This window comes from Ambystoma mexicanum, chromosome 10, assembly GCF_040938575.1.
Source record: "Ambystoma mexicanum isolate Mex_15411 chromosome 10, UKY_AmexF1_1, whole genome shotgun sequence".
Lineage (NCBI taxonomy): Eukaryota > Metazoa > Chordata > Amphibia > Caudata > Ambystomatidae > Ambystoma > Ambystoma mexicanum.
The window spans coordinates 1,516,951,160-1,516,969,239 of record NC_090932.1 but is presented as its reverse complement, the minus strand read 5'-3'; the positions used below and the strand labels follow the sequence as shown (position 1 = coordinate 1,516,969,239).

Sequence of the window (18,080 nt, the reverse complement as noted above, 5' to 3'; positions counted from 1 at the left end):
CTTTGTCAGTGGTGGCACAAAGATTAGATTGATTTGATCTGCAGTGCCTGTTGGGAGTTGGAGTTCTAACAGTTCGATGTCTGTTACATCGAAAGGTGACTGGAAGGAAGCGGTATCGACTTCGACAGTTGTGTCCAGCTGATTTTTTCTAATCGGATTTACGAGATCACTTCCTACGATACCACTTGACCTCGATATGCAGTTTTCAGAGCCTGGAACAAGCTCCGGTATTACATTTATTGAAATATTGCTGCTTTTTTCTGCAGTAACTGCAATGTCTGCAATAGCGGTATCTGCATCTTGAGAGTCACTTGTCACCAGGGAGACAGTACAAGCAAAAGACTCAGGGTCTTGTCCCTGTAAAATTGGTAATATTGGCCATGTTGGCAAGCAAGGTAATTTTAGAATCGCATCAATCACGCCAATTCTTACCTCCGGGTGGATCACGGTCGAACTTTCTGGTGCCAGAAGAGTCGGCAATTGAGTAGCTGAGGCTTCATTAGGAGAGGCGGCCGGCTCCATGCTGCCATGTGAGTCTGTGAGCCCGCGAGCATACAAGGTTTTCTGTCTCGTTTGCAGCCCCGCAGCCTTCACCTTTTAAGGTGGAGTTCCAGCTAAATAGCCAGGCACCACCACAAAACACAAAACCTTGCTGCACCTCCTCTCAGGCACAGGGACTGGGGCAGACTGGGACTCTCACACAGACTCCGCACAGCGCTCCGCGTTCATCTTTTAGGGTGGAGTTCCAGTTAAAGAGCCAGGCACCACCACAAAACACAAAACGTTGCGCAGCTCCTCTCAGGCACAGGGACTGGGGCAGACTGGGACTCTCACACGGACTCCGCGCGGCGCTCCACGCTCGGGTTCACCTTTTAAGGTGGAGTTCCAGTTAAAGAGCCAGGCACCACCACAAAACTCAAAACGTTGCTGCAGCTCCTCTCAGGTGCAGGGACTGGGGCAGACTGGGACTCTCACACGGACTCCGCGCGGCGCTCCGTGCTCGCGTTCTCCTTTTAAGGTGGAGTTCCAGTTAAAGAGCCAGGCACCACCACAAAACGTACTGCAGCTCCTCTCAGGCACAGGGACTGGGGCAGACTGGGACTCTCACAGGGAATCCGCGTGTGAGTTTTTACTGTGTGTGATGACGCCACCCGGACTTCTAAGCTCCTGCTTGTACTATGATTAACCAGAAGATTTCAAGCAGCATAGTCCTTTGCAGATATTTCGTATTCTGTAAAATTAAACCTTGTTATTCTTGCAAGCTATCTCTTAGCTTATTTCCCTAGAGGGTTGTATTCACTGTGGAGTGTGCATATACAGGGATTTGCCTTCATCAACTCGACTATGGTGGTGCTAGTGTAGAGCAAGTATTTTTTAGCTTTAATATTGGTACCCCACTTCTCCCTATACTTGCAAAAGCTCCATTATATGCCAGTGGAAAGTGGAATACAGTTTGAGTCCCTATTTCTTGTTCACCGGGCAGTATGCAACCTAGGAGTCAAGTACCTTAGGGAAAAAGTATAGTTTTATTGTCATGCGCCCCTTACGGGAAGTCAGGAATTTTGTGGCACTCAACGGTAACCTCTAAAGATGTGGCAAAAGGACAATCGCAATCAGGCTCCCTCCTGGAATGGTCTTCCTAACGATCTTCGGAGGTAAAGAAGCATATCATCTACAGGAATAGGCCAAACATCTTTGGTGAAGATTGACCCACTATGAACGTTAAAGCGCATGCTTCAGGAGCTAAGAGTCACACATGGGGCCTCATTATAACCGTGGTGCTCCCGTAATGAAGGGTGCCGGTACGGGACCGGCACCCTTCATTACGGGAGCGCCGATTACGAGGTTCCCTTTGCGGGACCCGCTAAGGATGCCTGGTAGAACCAAGCGTCCATAGCGGGTCCCGCGAAGGGAAGAGGGAGCTAATAATGAGCCGTTATTAACAGCGCCATTATTAGCTCCCTCCCCTTTCCCATTGAGCCCTCCAATGTCGGAATGACCCAGTAATTCCTCATTGCAGGAACCCGGTATTGGAGCCCGGTATGGAGGCAGCCATGGCGCTAATAGCACCATGGCTACCTCCATACTCGTAATGAGGCCCCATGGTCTATGGTAGCGACACTCTGGTCGCTCTGGGGTGGTTTTAGGAGCGTTTGACACATCGTACATAGACAAAACTTTTTAGTATGGTGATTTTAACTTTTTGGGAAAGTACACCTAAGGCATACTCAGGTTAGAACGGTTCCAGTTCAACCAAGTTTACAATTAACATGCTTAATTTATAAAGGCAGCCTTGATATTTAAGAACTACAAAATAAAACCAAGATTATTTTACTAACATTTTTTGTCAATGTACGTTACTCACTATCAAAGTAAAGTTTTTTTATGTGACCACCACAACCCTAAAACCTACATTGCTATTACCACTTCGTGCTAATAGCCTAATAGATCTCGGGAGGGGCCATTATTGTTTTGGATAGTTACTGTTTCCCAATTTATGGGCTTTAGCTCCACCTCAGTCTGTAACTTGGGGACAGGTCATTTTCCTGCAATAATGGCCTGTTCACCAGTCTATAAGGCTGTAATATGTTGTAGAAAATATACTGTCAATCTGTGATGCATCCAGTCCATGTTTTCATTTGTACATTCGCTCTCCACTACTTGGACCCATTTTGCTCACTAGAGATCACTATCAATTATTGGACCGAGCAAAGGTATTGCTCTACTCACTGGTTTTTTCCTTATGTACACCATTTGTGATTGTTGCACTCTCCTATCTCTTTAATGAATACAGAAATGTAAATACTATAACGATGTTCCAAATTTTATTTTTCAGATTTAACATATGAGCTGACGCTTAAAAATTCAGACCCTACAGGTAAGAAACAAATGACAGCATGTAAGGTCAGATTAATTATGAATGGAAAAAAAGTAGTTTACTTATTCTGGAAGTTACTTTTTGTTGTATGTGTTAGGAGGTTTTTAAAAGTTAGTTCAGGCACACGTTTTTAGAATGGGTATTAATGTAACAGATGTCGGTACTACCAATTATACCTATGCACTACTCTACTTAATAGAATTGAATATGTTAGGGTATTTTCTGCATAGTTGCCTATAAATGTAAAATACGATAAACAACTGCAAACCTGAACCGATTGGTTATGCCAATACTTGTTTGCCTCATTATGCCTTTTTATACATTGCTATGCCTTTTATGCATTTTCATCTTTGTCTATGCCATGTTATGCCTCGCTGTGTGTGGCTGCTTGATTATTTGTGTCGCTCACTAACCTTCTTACTATATACTACTATCCACCTTATACTACACAACTAGACTGAACACTAACATACTGCTGAAGAGCATGAGCTAGTACCCCCAGCACACTAACATCATCCGGATACAGCTAGGTCTCCCTTCTATCTACAGTTACCTCAATTATCCTCACCACAGTATGCCTAGAAACATACCAGCACACAGAAATTGACTTCTGCCGGTTTCCACCTATCAACACTTCAGGACCCCTTGCTCACTGTGCTCAGAGAGGCAATGCTCCACCTCACTGATGAGGCCCAACAAGGCTGAAACATGTGCCTGGGGTTGCTGTTGGTACTCTTGTTCAAAGGAGATTTGTCTGGCATTTCGGTGCTGGACCGCCCTTGTGGGCGGGACAAAGACTGATATGCAAATGGGTATTCCTCCTTTGTGAAAAGTACAGTGAGCAAAAAACGATGGCTGCGGACTCTCAAAGTGGGAAAAAACACAGAACAGGTTATCATGCCATGTTCTTTCTAGAGAGGGGCATCTGCTACCTTATTTGTATCCTATCATCCTTCCCCTCTTCTCCCAATAATTTCCCTCTCATATCTCTTGCAGGACCCAAGAGGTTGCCAAAATGGCAGATGCTGTGTTATACATGACCACTTACATACAACAAGTGCAGCCTCAAATGCCCCTATAGCCACATTGTATTCCTGGCATAGTCACCAATATTATGAGGAATTCTAGCATTTGGGTTGGTACTCATGGGTGAACTTAAGCTTTCGAAGAAATGCCTGTAGCTTCCATGAGATTTTCCATTAATAGCACTAGAGAGCAACATGTCGACATACCCATTGATGAGGGAGTAAGAAAAGAAACAGTGAAGTAGGTCATCAACAGAGAACAGGGCATGCAAACCAACCTGGTCCATATACCATCGAAAGAGTATGCAGTATTAGATCTCTAAGTGCCCACATTATACTACTTAGACGAATAACTGAAAGACACATGCCTGCCCAAGGAGATGATTAAGTGAGGCCAGGCTACAAGATCCTTTAACACCCAAATTAAAAGACAACATAATGAGCGCAACCTGACGGAAAAAGGAAAAGAGGGAGAGAAACGTTTCCATGCAGGGAAAACATGGCCCATGTGCACACAAAACGATGTTTCACAATGGCTAGAGCAGAGTCTCGGCTTTGAACATCAATCTGATGAGGTCCCAGGACGTCAAAGCAGCATGTGCATATGTTACAGAGATGTGCAAAAAAGAAAAAAATTGGTAGGCCTCCTACGGAAAAATGGAATAAGCAATTTTGATTCTGCAAACCTGTTTCTATTGGCTAATGCCACACCTACAGTGAATAAGGGGATACCAAGTTATTTAGCGGCTGTTAGAAGATCAGGGATTTTGAGCCTTTCACAGACACGTGTCCCCGTAAGCGGGTGGAAAGAAAGGTGGACTAAGTAAAACAATCACTCACAGAGAGAGCAGCCCATGACAAGAAACCATACTTGGTCCTAGAATTAGATCTTGTATAGGACTATAGGGGGAAAGTGTCTTTAGATGAACACTTCCCCTTTATATAGAGACTTGGTCACTGAGCAGTGCGAAAAGACCATTCGTGGCAGAGGGAGGCCTTTCCCTTTTCCATTACCTATTGCCCAAACACTTGGAATGCATTGCTTCCTAGTTTTCTTTTTAATGCATAAGAATAGCCTGCCAAATCGCTCAGCAACATTTTATTCATATGCAGAGAATCAAGAACAGCTTTTTAAACCACACATTACAGCACTTTCTAGACACATAACACCGTCCAATCAGATTGGGAACAAAGTATTTCCCCAATTATTCTAGAAATGAGTGGGACCAATGTTGAGCATTTTAAAACATCGATCTTGAATGCATGTTTACTACTTGCGTTTGGTTTTATGCCGTATATTTGATGATTCTTTATATGCTTACATCAAAGGCTTGAGTAGTCGAATCTATAAGTATAATTCATAATCACCTGTATGTTTGGGAGAACCCCACATGAGCAGATGCTGCCATCAAATGTGTTAGGACAAATTTCACTTAATGCTAATTTACCTCTTATTTGTGGACCCCCTATTTGCTTTTGTTGCAGCCTCCTGTCCTGACTTTTGCCAGTGGAGCACAGCCTTCAGCTTTACTCCACTGGGCTTTGTTTCTCTTAGTCTTTTGACTTTGTTGCCACTTTTGGTAACTGTGTTTCTTTGCGCAAAGTACATTACTGTATCGTGCAATAGGGTCCTTGAGTTTTCGGACCCTCTTCATCCACCAACGATTTTTTGGTAACTGGACAATGTGCCAAGGAGTAGACTGGTGGCAGCAGAAGCCTTTTCATGTATTTTTACAACGTTTTACTGAGCCATACCGCGCTTACCGCATTTGGCTCATGACTGTGGCTAGTGTCCGTCATGGCCGTGCCACGAGGTCTTTTGTCTTCTCCTTTGGCCATTTTGTCAGTTGGCCTTCCCCCTGGTCTTGTGACCCGGGAATTCCTTATTTGGGCACGCAGTTGCACGTGAAAGCCACCGTGTGTGGGTACCCAGGAAGTGGGCTGGGACTGTCTGGTCCCAATCCACACTACTGGTGGCAGGATGTCTGGTGTGCACAAGAACATGAGACCGGCAGTGGTCCCTGATTGGACCACTTCTGGCGTGCATGAGTGGGGAAGATCTCCTCATTACCCAGCTGGGTGCGAGCACTCACTGGATGTGTGAATATGAGGAGGGGTCCTGAATGCAGACCTGCAGATCAGCAACCGGTCTGAATTGACCTACAGACAGAGCCAAGTATCCAGAAGAGTCAAGCAGACCCAAGGACTATCCGGAACCGTGCAGGAGAAGGTTGGCACTCTGAGCCCGCTGTTGTCCCAGTAGAGCCCTGCTTTGCTCTCTATCTCCGAAGACCTGTGATGGTGTTTCAACCCCTTGGAGTGGTGGGGCCAATCACTCTTGAAGTCTCCTGGTGGCCCTGCAAAAGAGCCTTCTCCGAAGTGTCCCTGGGCCTTCCAGTGGACTGTCCAGCTCGAACCTTGCCACCCGTGCAAGAACATTGTCCTATCGAGTTTTGCCTCTAGCTTTGGGAGAATCCTAGCTTGCACTGCAAAGCACCTTCTTGCCAAATGTTGTCCCAGCTGCTTTGGTCCGCGAGAGAGAAGTGTGTGTCCGACCGTGGGAATTGGTTACCCCTGCGTGACTGTGCGACGGTGACGGTCGCTGTTAGTGACCTTCCTTTCTTCAAGTTCCCTGAGACATGCTGCATCAGTGTTTTCTTTGCCCTGCAACCGAGATGAGAGATACAGTTCCTGGTGTAAAGCAGATCTGCATCTCCACCCGCAGCACCTGTGCATTTTGAAGCTGAATCAAGAATGGGAAATCGTACTCCACACGACCCTCTCCAGACCTGCCAGGTTTGGACCCAGAGTGAGATAAGGGCGGGGAGTACTGAAACCACTTACAGGTGGCCCCTAGTTCATCCATTGCATTTGTACGCACAAAGGATCCCTTGTGGTCCTCTCCTTGGCTTGGGTAGCCTCCGCTTCCTAAAGTCCTCTGAAAGTTGGGAATAGCTTTGTTCACCACAGCAGATCCTCCCCTGACTCTCGAAACCTGTTTTCCACACTTTGGAATCCTGTCTCTGACTTTGTCAGCTCCTCAGATATTGTACTTTGTGACTTTACGCACGACCCAGTGCTTTTACGTGCAGAGCTAGCATTGAGCACAAGGGTCCATTCATTGTAGCGCTGGCCTTATAAAATTAGGGATATCCATCTCTGAAGATTGTCGATGTTATAAAGTTCGCCTGCCCTTTTCCCTTACAGGTTTTGGCGGGATTCTGCACTTTACTGCATTGACCAAAGTGACTGTATATATTTTACATAGTGTGTTGTTCGAGTGGTGATATTACTGTGCCTTTCATTATTCACTTGTGTTTGTTCTAGGGCTTAATAAATTGTTTATTTTCATATACTACCGTCTAAGGATAATACTTGGTGACTGTGTGTGCTCATCCAAGACCTCAGATCACCCCCACTTCTTCAGCGGCTTAGCCTTGACTGCTCATCAAGCGCTTCTTTCTCTGCAAGTCTCTGCTGCATCCTTGCCTGACAGTAGTTTCAAATAGTTTCTTTTTTCATGGATCAGTATATCTTTATACCAGAAAGAAACCACCTTGTTCTCACCCACTAGCCTGCTAATAAAATTACCTTGGTGAACTTCGGGATCTTACTGTTATTTTAAATCTGTTAAATTATTTAATGTTGCAAAGCACCTCATAACAGTCCGATTGGTACAGGAGGCTGCCATTATATAGAATGAGGTGTGGGGGGTTTAATGGGGCAGTCCGTAGGAAAGAAAAGAGTTGCACACGCAGGGCACTCTCTATGAAGGTACGGACGCTGAGAAGGAGGGTAATGCAGTGCACAGAGAGTGAAAAATCCCCAGTGAAAAATTCGTCATCGCACTTCAGGAGATGTTCTTAAAACTATCTGTCAGAAACTGAACTCAGTAGAATTCCATGGAATATTTTGCCCATTAGCAAGATTTTAAGAATGCACTGTTGCAATTTGTTTCAGGTGGAGAATCATTCTTCAGTGAGTTAGTGCAGCCATATTTTTCTTGGCATCTAAGTAAGCAAGCTGTAAATCGAGTTTACCGCTTGACATGACTTAAACAGGCAACATTGATAGATAAACCAATTATGTTTATGAATTGGATTCTTCTTTGTGCATGAATTGTTGCATTCAAATGTCTTTCAAATGAATAGGATCTTCACAACAATGTACTAAACTAAGTTAAAACCTTAGTGAGAGATTTTACAGTTTGCTGTTCCCTTGGTTCACTATAAAATAACTTATAAAGCTAGATTGCAAGAAGTTGAAAGTACAAGATCAGCTCATTTTCATTATTATTATTCAGTAATCAGTTTAATTCAATGAGAGGCTCTCTGCATAGAGCAATGAAGAGATGCCTGATGAGCAAGCTGAATTCCAGAAACTTTCACCTACCAACAAACTCTTGCTCCTCCCTCTGCCACAGGGCTCACAGGTGCATCTGCACTCCAGGTTCTTCTCATCATGACTCAGGAAGCAGATCCTATTTTATAATGTAGCGCAGGATACTCATTATACAGCCCACAGACCATTTGCGACCCTTCAGGCCTTTTGCTGTTGCCCCAAGCGACCTTACATTTGCGCTACCTCTACTGCAAAGGGGCCTGAATAATGAGTTTAGAAAGTTTCTTCTGAACCTTTGAGGTGTTATTTATATTACTATCAACTTCGACTTCAAGAACGAAGCAGAAGGCCAGTCTGCCACTGTCACAACTGGTAAGTGGGAGAAGCTGATAACAATTAATAATATAAATCTATATTCTATGCGAGAGAATGATGGATAATAAATAGAATCAGCATTGGCAAAAGCATATGGTTTGACCTTTGAATATTTTCTTGTGTTGGCGCCTAGGTAGCACATTCTATTTTAAAGGCACAACATTGCATGTCCTGGTGCTGCCATCATGTGCATGCACAGCCTCAAATGCCTGCCCCAGTAATACCAGTTAATAGCTCACATGTATTATTTATTTAGTCACTAAATGGAACCTCACATCTCTTGTTGCTGCCATCATATGCCATGCACAGCCTCAAATGCCATAGTACTGTCAGTTGGTATTGATAGTGTTTATTTGTAAAGCGCTTATACACAGGCAAGTGTTTCAAAGCGCTCAAGGATGGTGGGAACATGGGGGAAAAAACAACAGTCACTCAGAGCCCTTGAAATTCGGAGACCATAATAGTCTGCACAGGCAGAGTAAGTCCGTAAAATACATTTAACAGTTTGGATACAGCAAATAGGCCTCACAGCGATTCTGCAGTTTATACCAGTGCAATTTAAGGGGTGAAGACAAGGTAGAACAGACAGACGATCTTCAGGCACGGAGCCTACAGATCGTGCAAGTGCACAGACGGTCGCAGGGAGGGGAGGTCCAAGTGCACCCGGTTGGTGGAGACTGGTAAGTGCAGAGGGAGCCACTCTCTTGGGTTCTTTCTCAAGTGCAGTGAGTATGGGTACTGGGGCAAGTGCGAGAGAGGACTGGTTGTGGTGCCATGGCCTGTGAGACTCTGAGGTACACCAGGCGGCCAGAGTTAAAGAGCAGAGAACTAGGTTAGCAGGGTAGAGGGAGAGAGAAGGAAGAGGGGAAGAGGAAAGTCTTGAGGAGTTTCCGGAATTTAAGAAGATCAGGATCAAGGTGGAGGATGGGAGGGGAGCTATTCCAGAGGATAAGGATCTCCCTCCAAATCTCTGCATGGAGAACCAGCTCACTCGCAAAAGGCTGGAGGTAGATGAGCGAGGGCTCGTGAGGGACATTATTTAGGTAAGCAGGGTTGCAGGTAGGTAGGTCCAAGGCCCCAGAAAGCCTTGTGAACAATACAGAGGGTCTAGAATTTTTATCCTTGCAGCCACAGGGAGCAGGTGAAGGGATTTCAGCGCAGGAGAGATGCGGTCCCTGTGCTTGAGGCCAAGGATAAGTCGTGCGGTCCTGTTCTGGATGAGTTGCAGAGGGCACAGGGCAGAAGAAGGGAGGTTAAGGAAGAGGCTGTTGCAGAGAGAGAATCAGGGCTCTGGAGACAGTGAGCCGCTGGGGGGAAGTGAGAAAAAGTAGAGTACCTCTGAGGAGGTGTAGCTGATAGTTAGACTTTTTTAAGATGTTTGAAATGTGAGAGGAGGAGAGAGTGGAGTCAAAAATGACCCCGAAATTTCTTGCCTCGCAGGTTGGTGCGGGCACAGGGCCAATGGAGGCCGGCCAGAGTGAAAGTGGGAAAGCGGGTGCAGGGGTCCCAATGCGACCGATCTCAGTCTTACTGGCGTTGAGGCAGAGGTCGTTTGCAGCACACCATGACTGAATGGCGGACAGACAGTCAGATATGAGCGAGGAGGAGGAAGCGGCTGAGGGTAGTCTGAATGATAGTTGCGTGTCATCTGCGGAACACTGGAAGTTAGAGGTGAAAGTGGCAATCACACGTGCCAGGGCAGCCAATTTAGATGTTGAAGAACCAGGGGGATAGGTTAGATCCCTGGGGAACACCACAGGTTGAGAGAGCTGTAGTCGAGAGAAAGGCTCTGAGTTCCACCTGGGATGGGCGGTCGGTGAGAAAAGAGGTTAACCATGCCAGAACCTGACCTGTGATTCCCACGGTGTCACGGAGACGTGGGATCAGGATGTTGTGGTTAACTGTGTCAAAGGCAGAGGAGCGGTCAAGAAGATTGAGGACAGAGGGAGTGTTAGTGTCAAGATTTGAGAGCATATTTTATGCATGCTATAATCACCAAATATAAGCTGCAGCCCTCATGTGTCCAGTTGCAGCCATCATATGCTAAGTGCAGCCTCAAACGCTTAAGTAGCGTCACCCAGAACCAAACAATGCCTCACAAGCATGATATAGCTTGTGTTACTATACAACACTTCAGACCAGATTCTTTTTGCTTCTAAGTGCTGTAATAACAAGTGTTTTTATTACCCCGTTTTATGATAGTACATTTATCAATCTCGTAAAAGATTAAATGCTAAGTCAGCCCTTTGGCATGATTTGTGAAGGGCAAGCTGGCACTATGTGAGAGATGAGTAGCCACCTGAATAGTTCAAACAGTTAACAAGCGTGAGGCACTGAACAGCCTCACATGTGCAGGTGTTGTCATGATATGCCAAGCGGAGCATAAAATGGCACCCAGTGACAGTTAATTTCTCCTATGCTTGGCACTGGCACAAACATGCAGTCATTTTCTACAAGTCCTTGTGAAGTTGTCGAACCCCTGTAAAAATTGCTTCTTTTTTAACACTGTATCGCATTTTCTCTGCTTGTTACTGTATCAAAGTATGTTTTACTTTGGCACTTTTTCACAATTATTCCCTGTGGAAGAAATCCCAAACCTCACTACAAATTGATATTTGCATCCTTTAATATATTACTAATGTTACTTGCCCATCTGCTTTAGAATGCACCATTATGCACAAGTGGCAATCAAAGTTCCTTGGGTAGAACCGCCAAACCCCCCATGCTGAAAATCATGTAGCTTTTTATCAGTATCACTTGTTTCATGCGCTTTTAAGAGTCACAGATTATTTTTCTGGAATTGGAACCCCTACTCTCACTAAAATGGGGCTACTAGTGTTTTGGGGGCTTTGAAATTTGGCCAGTGATCAATGTGGCCCCTTGACAAAGATCAAACCAATCATTTTGCCCCCTAGAAACGGTTTGTGAGAACTCCTGCACCAGACAAACAAGACCAGATGTTTGGAGGAGACAATCAAATGTATCAGATCATTTGCTTGAAATTTGTTCTGACATAACAGTCAACCCATCTTCGGTTCGTCGTCTAAGGCGGCAGAGAGCGTTCCAACCTTTTCCCTTAGAAGGCCCTGCAGCACTATGTATCTGCTACCTTCTCCTTCAGTGAGGTTGTTCTTTCCTGCAGAAATTCAAACTAAATTGGCTTGGCATCCCTTCATACATTTTCAGTGGGGTAAATCCCTTTTGTAATCCTTCTTTTGGAATTTAGGCAGTGGTTACCCAACCAAAAGGCTGATTGTTCCCATTACTGACAAACCAGTCTGTGAATTTTTCAGAATGTAATTTTCAGTGACAGTGGCATTTCTGTGGAATTAATTCTCCTGGCTTTGGAGAGAAGGGCTTAAGGGTTACTGAATGACAATCTGTTCCTCCGATTTAGCCCACATTGGGTTTTACAATTTCCATGTAGGCGAGGGAATACTTGGTGCAGGGTACAAAATAACAGCCTCAACAACTGCCTCACATGATTCGACGGAGGGAACCCACTACTGGACTGGCCGATCGGCATGGGAACGCAACCAGAGACTACCAATGTAGTAAAAAACCTAGGAATACTCATGGACAACGGACTATCATTGGAACCGCAAGTCAACGCAATCGCCCACAAATGCTTCTTCCTCCTACGACTGCTCAGAGGATTACTCCCCTACCTCTCCTTCCCCCACAGAACCCTCACAACCATACCTCTGATACTTACAAGAATTGACTACGCAAACAGCCTCGCCTAGGAATGCCAGAAAGAAAGACTTACCAAGAAACCCCAAAGAGTGCAAAATACAGCAGCTGACTAAACAGAAGAGACTACATCACTCCAGCACTGAAAAGCCTACACTGCTTACTGGTTAAAAAAAGTGCATCAACTTCAAAGCACTCTGTATTGTCCACAAAGCATTGCATAACCAAGGAGCAGAATTCCTCCAAGACAAGATTAGCCGGTATCGCCCCCAGGGAGGGAACTAAGAAACATCAACAACATACAAATAGAGGCAAAACACTATGAAAAAAGGAAATTCAGTGGAACAGCGTTCTCACGTCTAATTGCTAACTCCTGGAACAACATGCCAAAAGAAATTAGAACCACAGAAGACCACATCACCTTCAGGAAACTGCTCAAAACCTGTCTATTCAGCAGACAATGACAGCCTCGAAGGGACAACAGCAACAACAACACCACAGACAAACAACTTGAGAGGAGACAAGATGGGCCAAAGAACCACAAACAAGAACGACTAGATATCGTCAAGCGGCAACCAAAGATCTGCGCCAGTGGCTCCAACAAACTGGCTGATTTACTAACCCATGTTCCCCTCTGCTCCTCCAACATAACTGACGCCACCACTCCAGGCCTGGAACTAGCCACACTACACATAAACAAACAGAGAATTGATACTATGTTCACACGCAGCATATCCAGATGCTGAAGCACACCTAGAATGCACCGCCCACATAGTCCATAAAACTATCAACAATGCTACTACACATCAAGATACCGGATTATCTTACAGCTATGGCCACTGTGACTTTATGAACACTATCTAACCATTGCGCACGACCAAACCCACCTTTACCCACACAACACACCAACACAAGACACCACCACACACCTAAGGCACTGAATCTTACCCATACGGTTACAATACACGAGGCCTCTCGCAGAAGTTACCACATACAAAACAACACTCACATATGCCAGTTGCTCCTGGTTCTGAACCTATCCTCTCAACCTATCCCCACTAACCTGGAGACTACCCATCGGTGGTAGTGGTGTGCGGTATAAACCAACATAACATAAAAGCCTGCTGGTAAATCTGAATCTTCAGTAATTCAAATCTGCACTGTTTAGAGTCCCTCGTAACAATATACCAGGGGATACTAGGACGCTTTTATACACACACACCAGGAATTTTGTTTGTTGATTTATATAGAGATTTAAGTTCCTTCACATTTACTATCATGGGTAGCATCTGGAGAGACTCCTAGTAGTGCACATTTTAACAGAATTTTACCCCACATGGAGAGTATCAATTTCTCCCATCTCCTGAAGTAACCAATTAGCTCTGTTACTTTCCTGATGTTTGTCAGTAATATTCTCTTTAATTCCTTTGCAATGTAGATGCAAAAATGTTCTACCCAATCTTTCGCCCACTTGATTCCCAGGTTGTCAGTGGGTGGCATTAGCTATGCATTACCGCAGTTTATTTTGTGACGGCAGTCTTTGCAACATCTTCGGGTTTCAGGGTTACAAAGAAATACTACCATGTTGTCTGCATGTTGCAAGGATTTATATACCTCTGGGCCAGCAATGATGGAGGAGGTAATTTAGTTCTGATGAAATGCTACAACAAGCAATTAATTTGGCCGGTTGAAAGTGAAGGGGGAACCCCATTGCATCAACTTTTCCAATATAAATGGTTCAATGATTGATACCAATTGTTACGATTTTCTCTGGCACTCATTATACAGCCTATTGAACATCTCTATAAATGTTGATGTAGTCCCTTGTAATTTAGTGAGCTCAGAATGCTGTTTTCTATTTTACTAGCCATGGAAAAGAAAAACAAGGGTTCTTGGGACTGTAGGGGTTAACTCTTAGTTCAGTAGTTCCTGGTGTGATGTCATGCTGGTTGTTCATTGGTTGGGTGGCATTGAACTTAGATGATGGGTGCCTGGCTGTAGTTGGCAATATAGTGTCCCATGTGATAATGCATTGGTGTAGCTGTATTTTAGTGACTGTATGACTGCAGATGTTTGAGACAATGATGACTGTTTACAGGAGATGAAAGCTGTGGCTTTCTGTGGGGAGAAGTGGCAGGTGTGAGTAAGATACAGACACATTTCATGCATTTTTGTTTTAGCAGGGAGGGGAGAATCTATCACATAATGATCAGAAAGCTGACATTATTTGGATCAGGTCATAATGAAAGAGGTCTCTGGAGAGGGGCAAGTCCATGGACTTGGGCATGGGTGAGGCACCCTGGAAAGGAGTCAGATATCATGATACATTTATGACAGACTTTCTGACTATAATTTAATAGGTGGAGGCACTTTTCTCAAACCATTAGCACCCCACGCTCAGGGTCTGTTGGAACCATCTAGCCAGCGATTGAACTCAGCCCCAACCCGGATATCCTGTGATATCAAGGAGCGCCACAGCTTGGTGCTGTACCTTGCTTGAGTACACCTGAAGAAAGCTGTTTGTTTGACTGCTAAATCAGTCCAGCGTACACAATCAGCGCCTTTCCTTGTGTCAAGGAAGACTGTGGCCGGTGGTTCCTGTTTTCCCTTTGAGATATACAATATAGCAGCTTTTGTTCTGACTTTTTCTGCACTGTAATGGTTGCTCATAAACGCATATTGTGTTGTGTGAATCAGTTTCCCTATACATATGCCTAGCCTCTGAGTAAAAACTTTAGCTAAGATCATCATGCCAACATTTAGAAGCAAAATAGTCTTCCCAACCATTTGCATCTTGCACAGGCTTAACAATAAAGACAATCAACCGTTCTCTTATGGACCCTCACCCGTGCTCCCAGTTGGTCCAAAAACTCATAGGGAATTCGTACCAGATATTCTGAGCATTTCTTGAAGAAATCAATTGAAAATCTTATCTATTACGAGAGTTTACTAGAGGCGATTGCCCGAAAGGCCCCACACTGTTCTTGGTCTGCTATTGGGAGTCAAGATGATTCCTAGCTGGCTGGGCAGCATCAGTTCTGAGCAGCAACTTTGCATTTTATCTAGGTGTACCTTCTGCTTTATACAGGCAATATACAATTCCCCAAAACATGTATATCCCTGCTGGCTTTCTCAATTCTATCAAACTCTGTCTTAATAGCACTTATTGTTTTTATTAATTATTGTTTTCTCAGCCTCTCTGTTAGCAAAGTCCCTTTTTCCTTCCAGTGTTCCCAATTTATTGTCTAGTGACATCATGCACCTGCTCAGCCCGCCTATCAAGTACTTAACTTCCTCTTAAAAGTATGCTATTTTGGGGTGCGTGGCCAACGGACATGCTATGAGGATGTGATTCCTCGTCGCTCCTGGAGCCGCCAACTAAATCCTGCTTTAAATCCTGCATTCCTGATTCACCAGACATGCGAATATAAGTTCTACAAGCAGCGGAACCTCTCCGCAACGGGCCGCTGCAACTTGGACCAAAACCGGTGTGTAATTTGGGAATTACATGGTGTAGAAACAACGTGGACCGCCTGAAAAGGCTAACTAAGATAGCCTGCAGGACTGCGTGCTGGGCGAAGTGCGCATAGAGCCGATGCGACTCTGTCGTCCCGACCACTCTGCGATATTGAGCGACTCCCCAGCCTGACCAGGATGAGCAGGTACCATCTCCAGCCGGAGGGAGGCCGGTGGGAGGAGAGGTGAAACCCAGCAGGCGGACATCTACAAGCGTCCCCCGCGCCGAATGCATTGCGGAGACGTGAGCCACCCGAGACCAAAAGAACGCAGCTGGTAACACGGACGCACCTGTGCAACCTGAAGATTCTCCGAGAGCAGGCGAACTAGGCGGGCAGCGTCTGAGGAGAAAGAACTCTCACATCTTCCCGGCAAGTGAGTAACGGGAAAACAGAACTGTCTAAAAATCCACATACATAGCTGCAGGAGTACCTTACCTCGGCACGACGGAGCAAACCATTACAACACTAAGAACATAAACCTGATGTGCTACTGAGATCGCTGGCTGCAGCACTCGGGAGGCAGCTCGATGCTGGGAGCTCCCTGTGGTGAGTGATTGACCGGCATTAGCAAGACAAGCAGTATACTATTTCATCGGCGCACCGAACGGGCTGTGAGTCACGTCATGATACGGATGATGAACGCTTAGAATCCACACTGTAAAACATGCGCTTTGCCCACACCTAATTGAAGTACACCTGCAAATCCTAAAATATCACCACGTGTGGCCACTCCCTGCACTATGAACTGGCGATCGGACTGGGTGCTGCTCTGAAGGTAAACATAAGTGGCGGACACCGATGTAAAGCAAGACATTGGCAAGAACACTCAACGCTAGCTACTAAATACTGCAGCCGACCCCGCTTCTGCGAGACCTGCATCCCTAGTGCGTGGCACCAACACACACCATATATATTAAATGAGTGAGACCAACCTACTGTAAAGACACTGAGAGTGGTGTTCAGGCCAAGCTCTAAGCTGTCAAACTGTCACCTGGGCACCCTCGAATCCTACGCGCTAAATGCCGCTCTACACAGCCTCAACAGCGCTACTCACGCGGTTGAAGCGACACGCACGCCCATGCAACGACCTCACTAACCCAATACTGCTTGTACCGCTGACCTCAACATCTAAACTACTGACTGGGTGGAGAGAACGGCACCAAGAACAACAAACAAGCCTGAAACGCATGAAAAGCTGCCTGCATAGAAAGAAGGTAATACTGATACACTGGAGCTGGCGAGCTGACCACACAGTGCACCAAACAACCAGTGTCACTGTACCACAGGTGTAGACTACCAAACACTGATCAAGGCACTGACAAGAGCGGAATAAGTAATGACGGAGATCTGATAGACTGATTTCCACAAAACCCTGGAACAACAGTGACAACTGGAAGTATCCTAGCCCATATATCTCGCCCAGAGCGTACACTTCATTGGCTTTAGTGACGGCACAGAAGACGACTGAGGAGGAACTAAATAACGGCATATTAAAGCTAGACCGCTCACAATGGGGAAAGATAGAGCAAAGAACTCGACAACGCAGAGCAAGATAGAAAAATATACAATCTCTGCCCCGCCTCCTCAACCAATGCAGGCTAAAACGAGCGACACACCAGAAGCGGAAGATGGCACTATATCCCTAAAGGATGTTATGAACGCCATCGCCAACTCAAGAACCTCCATGGAAAAAAGATGGATGGCATAAGTAGGGAAGTATCGCTACTGTGACACGACCTGCAAAAACTCACGGCCCTCACTGGTGAAGCTGAGGGCCGCATATCAGAAACTGAGGATGGCCTGAGAACTGTAAACCACCAAATGGCTGAAACTCTGGCACATCTCAAGGCACTTGAAGAGCGTGTGGAAGAAGGAGAAGGCAGAGCGAGACGGAATAACATCCAGATCCTTGGCTTGCCAGAAAGGTCTAAGGGTCCGAGCATGGAGCTGTTCCTCGAGCAATGGCTGGCAGACCTCTTCGCTCCCAAGACCCTATCAAAATTACTTTCTTTTGAAAGAGCTCACCGAATCCCATTGGGCAGAGATATACCTGGAACACCCCCGCGCACAGTCGTAGCAAAACTCCTGAACTATAGGGATCGGGACGCTGCACTACAGATGGCCAGAACAAAAGGTTCCATCACATATAATGGCTCCAAGATTGCCTTTTTCTTGGACTTCACCAGGGAGGTACAGAAAGCGAGACAGTCCTTTGATCCACTCAAGAAACGCCTTGAGATTCTCAGCATA

The 18,080-nt window shown here is 45.5% G+C and overlaps 1 protein-coding gene across 4 annotated transcripts in view; it reads left to right on the top strand.

Annotated features, from left to right (window-relative positions):
* Positions 1–18,080, top strand: part of CCDC92 (coiled-coil domain containing 92) — a 447,549-nt gene that overhangs the window by 348,573 nt on the left and 80,896 nt on the right. For all 4 annotated transcript variants that reach the window (XM_069619696.1, XM_069619695.1, XM_069619697.1 and 1 more), the window contains exon 3: positions 2,837–2,878. In XM_069619696.1, the coding sequence (XP_069475797.1) occupies positions 2,837–2,878 (42 nt within the window). The remainder of the gene's footprint in view (positions 1–2,836; positions 2,879–18,080) is intronic.